Consider the following 7,432-nt stretch of genomic DNA (forward strand, 5'->3'; position numbering starts at 1 on the left):
TTGTGCTGATTTGGTGCTCAGCAGTGAGCACAGCATTTTGTGTGTATTGCGTAGGGCCCACAACATATTTACCCATTTACCCATCAGCAGTCTGGTAACAATCACTGCATCAAAATACACATTTTATTCATATCATCCCAAATAAACCATATACAAACAGCTGTGGCTACAGCCAAATGGTGGCAGGGAGAATCATGGATAATGTCATTTTAGCCTATTAAAATAGCAGCTTACAAAAATACATTAATGGGACGTGTTAACGATCAAGACAGACAAAAGGTGGAAGACTGTGTGTGTGTGTGTCCATACCGCTAATGACGTCACACTGTGAAACTCTAATGCATATAGATTGCAATTTTTCTCATCGGTATCCTGTACATGTTACATTAGTCTCAAAAAAATATATTGCTATGGAGAGAAATTTGGACAGGTGTTCATGAAAAGGAGCAGGGCTTAAAGGACTATTCCACTTTTTCATCCTAATCTCTATTTCTGCATTGCTGGCATGGTATACAATCAGCACATATTTCCATTTGATTTGGAAAACAGCAGGGCTTCACTCTAAACATTAACATGCAATTGTTGAAATTTGGAATAAAACTGTCAGTGATGTGACTGCAAGACTACAACCTTGACATTCTAACCAGGGTGAGAGTAGGAGACAGTCAGGTGAAATCATATTAAAGCTCCTCTTTTTCAGTGTGGATAAAAATGGATAATAATCATAAGCTGTTTTTTTTTTTTTAGTTTGTCCTAAACTCACTCACTAAACTCACTAAACTACTCACCATATGTTATTAGCTAACATTAATACTCTTTTCCTTTCATTTTCTCCCCCAAACTGATCACCGATTTCCATCCACTATCTACTCCTCCCTATTACATCACAGCTACCAGATTTTTTCAAGATGACTTTAATGCTGTATCACTAGGCAGCATTACAGAGAAGAGTGTGATGTGCCCTCTTCCACATACCTGAACTCACAAGACCATCCTTCCCAAATAAAGAACATGAAATATTTATCTTTCTTGCTGCCTTGCTACATACCATCACTACAATCTCTGGATGACACTGACAGTGCTAATATTTTATTTTAGTCTACTGATTTGTAGTCAACAAAAGTATGGGTCAAGCCAGCACGTTGGAGCTTTGACTTGACAAGCTAGCTAGTTAATACATTTATGATTTATCAACCATTGTATACATGTGCTAGATAGGGATTAGGATGAAAATTAAGGAATATTCACCAGCATAACCAGCAAATCCTGCACTGCCCATGTTCAAGACTGTCACGCATGAAGCAACCAGTTAAAAAAAAATCTGAACAATTGTCTCTACTGCTCTACTCATTTTTATAAGATTTCTAGAACCACATTGAGTTTAAACTGCAGTTAGTGCTGAGTACGTCTACATTTCTCCTTCAGCTGGTGAATGCAGTGCTGAAATATCGCCATTTGAGACAGATTGTCTCTATTGGGTTAGATTTCTGACAGTCACCGTGAAGGGTAGTATTGACTGAATCACAGTTGTGTCAATCATCAAAGAGGGCCTATTGACTGCCTGTGTCTTGCTTAGGTCTCTTGGGGCATCAGACGTATCTTACAGTTTCCATTATCCTGGTTGGTGTGCCTGTTTGTTTTTTTAGACAGAAATTTAAAACATGAAAGACACAAAAAAGAAATTCTTGGATTTTAAATGGAGAGCAAAAACCAAAACCGTTGTTCTCGGGGTTTGGCCATGAGATTATTCTCAGTAATCTTTTATTCTCATGATTAGCAACATTCTAGGATTGAATATAATATCTCCATGATGACAGTGCTGGTGTAACTCCATAATTACAAATCAAACTGTTTTCACACCTAAAAAGCCACAAGCTCATAGAGCTGTTCCTTGGCTACGGACAAGTCTCCTGTAATTGGAATGCACAGAGCCTGCCGCTGTAATAGCGATGCTCATGGTAATCGTTGCCTTGGCAGCCAGTGCCGAAGGCTATAGCCACCAGAAGCACTTCCGACGGAGTTTCTTGATGCGGTTCTTGTTTCGTGGTCGAGAGGGGTCCATTTTAGGGAAAGAAGGAACATCATACTCCATGTCCAATGCCTCAAGGACACTCTGGAAGCGGCCCTCCTGCAGACGGAAATCATGCTCCACACTACAAAAAGAGTTGGAGAGAGAGAGAGAGAGAGAGAGAGACAAAGAGAGAGATTAAACTATAATCTCAGAAGGATTATGATTCCTGGATTCCACCTCTATAAATGCGAACATGAAGACATGACCCTTTTTGATTTAGGCAGCATCACTGCAGTCTTACAAACTCAGCAAAGAATGTTCAAGTCACTATAAACTATAATGATTTCATTTCGAGGGAATAAATTTGAGAGCACAGACTAGTCATAGTGGGAAAATTGTTGCTATAGCAGTTTTTGCAGCAGCCTTTTTAAGAAATAGTGAAAGCTAGCAACAGGGAAGTGTTAATACTGTATACCACTAAATATATAAGCCTATAATTTTCCAGTATGCAGCGATTGCTGCAGGATGAAATATTAATACAATAGATACAAAAGATTGCAAACTTAAACTGAAATTAATATTTTCTCTGGATAAACACTGCTTATCATTCTTGTGTGCTGTATTTTAAAGGGTGTTTGCTTTTCCCTCTCTGCAGGCTGAAACTGATATGTGCTGCACTATTAAACGCTGCATAACTGATGAAACATTTGAATTTCTATGCAACATCCTCTATAGGAGTACATTTTTTTGCACATACAATAACTTAACGGCTCCCCAAAACACTGCTGATATATCCAGTGTGACCTGATGTGTAAATCTAAAATTGGAATAGAATGAAATTATCATTAAAAGAGAGTACATACTGTAAATGGTTTTATGCTGAACACAAGATTGTAGATTTAAAAAGCTCATTATTTTTGTCTTTAACCGAGGAGTGTGTCATCACCCACTATCAACATGCCCATGTCTTATAGTCCTGCTAAAACTACAATATTATTCTTAATGTGGCAGTTGTGCCTTTGATAATTATGCAACATTACTTTAGATTAAAATAAAAAAATTATAGTCCACAAAAGAGATTTTGATCATTGTGTTGTAATCAATTGATCTTAATAGCTGTTATTAGGTTTCACTAAACAAAGTCTTCTTGTCATATTAATAAAAAATGCTTGGCTTTGGACTATAGCAAGAAAAAGAGAAAGTGAGATATTTTATCAAGTCTCTGAGACAGCTTCTAGTGGCCTGTTTGTGGTACCCGAGACAAACAACAGGCCAACATGGAACATTAATCACAACTCCTAGCCACACACTCAGACACACACTGATGCATTCATGCTAGCCGAGAGCAGTATACTCATAGATCACTATCTTGCTTCTTATCTTAACAGCTCACCCAATTCACCCACCACAGCCGCCCTCTCCGTCTACTTCCCTACATATTTCCTCCTTTCTATCTAAAGCTTTTTTTGCTTGCTGTCTCTAATCCTGTGATCCTTCCAACATGGTTCTTTCTTTTTTAGCTTCTACCTAACGGCAGGACATGCTGCTGTTGGTGTTTTTGTCTTTATCTGTGTTAGTGAGGAGAGGTACATAATGACCTATTTAATCCTGCAGAGGACTGCATCCTCCGATACTAAACCCACTGCTATCTATGACAGGCCAATCACTCTTTGTGTGTGTGTGTGTGTGTGTGTGTGTGTGTGTGTGTGTGTGTGTGTGTGTGTGTGCGGGAGAGAGACAGAAATAGTATAAAACCTTGTAGACGTTACCACGATTGACTTTTGCAGGCCAGTCAGAGCTGCCTAATGCTGAATAGAACTAATGCTGTTACAAAAATGGAAGAAGTGGGGAAATCGAATATAAATAAATATTTTACCGTATTTTTCGGACTATAAGCCGCTACTTTTTTCCCATGTTTTGAACCCCGCGGCTTAAACAACGAAGCGGCTTATTTATGAATTTTTTCTGGGTTTTTCCCGGTTTCATAAACTTCAAGCCAAAAATTTAACCCCATAACATTAGACCAATGAAATTTCCGAACGTAAACGAAAAAACGCACCTCACCTGTGTTCTGAGCTGCACGGCGTCAGGAGAAAAAATTTTTTTTTTAAACGCACGATGATGCCAAAAGATAAACTCCCGAGAGTAATAGTTGTGAAAGGAAGGAGAAAGACAGTGAACAATGACTTTCTTGGTAGGCTACTGTTTAGATACAAGCCTTTGTAGCGCGTTGAGTCTGGGTGAAGGGAGAGATCACTAACTCCAGTTGCAACAGAAATCATATAGGCACAGACAGGTTTCCAAAACTCATGCTATTTTATTTTTCTTGGCAACAGCTTTATGGGTTAGTCAAAGAAACTTAGAAATTAGCATCAGAAAATAATAAGGACATAATCCTCGTCTTGAACACACGCAGTAATAGCGGAAAAATGCAGTGCCAGGCTATTCCCAAAATACCGCTATGCTCCTAAAGGAAGCGCAACATATTTTACTTGTTACACCGTGTGTAACGTGTCTTTCGTTAAAGCCTGTGTAAAGTTCATTAGTGTAGACGGCTTATAGACGGGTGCGGCTTATTTATGTTCAAAATAAAAATATTTGTAAAATTATCTGCGGCTTATATATGGGTGCGCTTTATAGTCCGGAAATTACGGTAAATCTAAATATATAAATATATAAATTAAAATGTATAAATCAAGGACCATATACTGTACAGAGACACATTTGTTATGGAATTAATTGGGATCCTAAACGAAAGTGTGAATATGAATTGCATAACGGAATACACGAGAGAAGTGGCAGCCTATTTTGTTAAGGTGTTGGATTTTTTATCGGAATATTGTAAGTTCAGATCCCACTACCAAGCTGTTAAATGAAATGATTGTAAGTCGCTCTGGCTAAGAGTGTTTGCAAAATACCATAAATGTAAAGGCATACTTAATATATGACCTCCAGACAATTGCAACTCCTATACATAAACATATATTGCAAACTGCTAACTTTAGTATGTTATTTTAACATTCAAGCAAAGCAATATTATACTGTAACACATTTCCATAAGCAAGTTTCTGCGGGCATTTTTTATTTTTCTTCACAAACCTCTTTTAAAGCACAATACAGTTCATTTGAATGTTTAGGATTAGGTTTGCTTTTTAAAACAAAAATAATATGCATGGGTTTTCCATCACATCAACTTTGTGTAGTTTATGACATGCCATTACTAAAGTCTTAAAATGTTATTCTATTGAACAAATAGTGCACTACATAGTTTTCTACACCACCATAATGTACCTATAAATCATCACAGACCAAATTTACATGCTGGAAAAAAAAGAAATCTGTTTTGAGATAAACTAAACAGTAGGGAATAAGAACAGCACAGAGGTCACCTTTCCTATCCGAGCGCATTATCTCAAAAATAACATCAACACCTGGGGTCTCATTTATCAACGCGTGCATTGAATAAGTTCTAATTCTGTACGTAAGAACCGCCAGTGTGCATTAGTAATATTGGGATTTATTACAGGTGCATATGCAAAGCTGTAGGCAAAGACCGTTAAGAAATCCTACATGTTCCTTAATTTGCTCTAGTCATACATGATCATACTCATTTACATAAATAAAGACCTCGAATTGCTGTATATGGTAAAACATTTTTTTAATGCTGATTTTTATGACTATGTGCAAAGTATTGTCGCAGGTATGCCTGGAAAAGCTGAAGTGGGGTGAAAATCTCTAGGTATTGTGTTTTATGCAGCCACATTTAGAAATGTAATGTATTTCAGCTTGTGCGATAAGAGTACATAGTACGTATGTTCATTATTCAGTTTGTAGATGGGTACAAAATGCCAGACCTGTCTCCATTTTTATGTTAAAATGTTTCTGCAGCTAAAAACTGTAAAATATGAAGGACTTGGGTGTGCTTGGGGAATGCTCTTGCTGGTTTGTTGGTCTCTCTAAAAGTGGGGCAAGTATCTTGCAGATGAAATAAAACTGCAAACGAATTTGACTGATGAGCCACTTGTCAATCTCAGCAGAGTTTCCCACAGTCGATATATTTTTTTTGTCCCTCTGCATATCTGCTTAACAGAAATCTTCACTCTTTATATGTGCCTTTTACAAGAATTTCACTTTACCTTTCCTCTGTCACCTGTCAACAATTACAGTGAATTATGCTAACTTAAAAAAATGTGATTGACAGTACATAAGCAGGATGGGATCAATAATCATTAATAATCAATAATTTTCTTATAAATGCACAATACTACCACTTGGGCTTTTTAATGCACCAGTAGCTCACAAAAAAAAAAAATAATAATACAATGACATACAAATGACAAAATTAAACCCATGCACAATAATCGCAGCCTGCAACGTACTACACAGCAATTAGCCAACCCAGATTGTGTGTGTCTCTCTAGAAAAGAAATACTGAAAAGTAAAAAAAAAAAAAGAAAAGAAAAAAGACAGCTCGAACAATTGTTTATTGGGGTGGTATCTGGTCTTCTTTAGATCTCTATTTATTTTAGACTAGGGCAAGTATAAAAAGCTCTCAGTTTGTCTTTCTCACTGGCAACATTACAAACAATGCCAACGAACATTGTCAGCTAATTTGAGCTAGTTATGGCTAACTAGTAATCTTTTATTTGCAAACAGTGGAAGACTAGTGGATTTTAAATGCTTCAATTAAAAATTCAAGAGCATTTATTTAGGAAACATAGTTATCCTTAGCAGTGATAATCAAATTGGGTTAAATGATAACCTGTTGCAAGTCCACAGTTCATCAGAATAATTCTTACTATGTGTCTGCAGCAAAATAAATTTTTCTGCCTACAAAGATTTGATGATGCACAGGAGAACTGAGTATTGCTTTGCATCATTTATTAAAATATACACTAGATAGAAAAAAGTATTGGGACACCAGACTTTTCCACTCATATGTGTTTTTTTCCCAACAGTGTTATCACACACTTGGAGGTACAACCTTGTATATGATGTCTTTAAATGTTTTAGCATTAAATTTCACCCGAACTAGGAGACCCAAAACTGGTCTAACATGACACATAAAGCCAGCACCATGAAGATATGTTTGGAGTGGAAGTTCTTAAGTGGCCTGCTACAGAGCTCTGACTTCAACTCCAAACACCTTTGGGATGAATTGGAACTTTGACTGCACCCCAGGCCTCCTCACCCTACTTTACTAACACCCTTGTGGCTGAATGAGTGAAAATATCCACAAGCACACTCCAAAATCAAGTGGAACATCTTCCTAGAAAAGTGAAGGTCATGATAACAGCAGATGGGGACTAAATGTGGAATGGGATGTTCAAAAAGTACATACTAACTTTATAGTCAGGTATCCACCAACCTTTGTCCATATAGTGTTATTCAATAGATTAGCACATATTCACAAGCACTTTT

At 37.1% G+C, this 7,432-nt stretch overlaps 2 protein-coding genes across 3 annotated transcripts in view; one reads left to right on the top strand and one right to left on the bottom strand.

Moving 5' to 3' along the window:
* LOC124392201 (dedicator of cytokinesis protein 2) overlaps positions 1 to 7,432 on the top strand; it is a 119,006-nt gene that overhangs the window by 57,644 nt on the left and 53,930 nt on the right. The gene's annotated exons all lie outside the window — the stretch shown is intronic.
* LOC124392203 (inhibitory synaptic factor 2A) overlaps positions 61 to 7,432 on the bottom strand; it is a 34,348-nt gene continuing 26,976 nt past the window's right edge. For both annotated transcript variants that reach the window (XM_046858962.1, XM_046858961.1), the window contains exon 4: positions 61 to 2,153. In XM_046858962.1, coding sequence (XP_046714918.1) covers positions 1,991 to 2,153 — 163 coding nt within the window. In that variant the 3' untranslated portion in view covers positions 61 to 1,990. The remainder of the gene's footprint in view (positions 2,154 to 7,432) is intronic.

Source organism: Silurus meridionalis, chromosome 10 (genome assembly GCF_014805685.1).
Source record: "Silurus meridionalis isolate SWU-2019-XX chromosome 10, ASM1480568v1, whole genome shotgun sequence".
NCBI classification, from domain to species: domain Eukaryota; kingdom Metazoa; phylum Chordata; class Actinopteri; order Siluriformes; family Siluridae; genus Silurus; species Silurus meridionalis.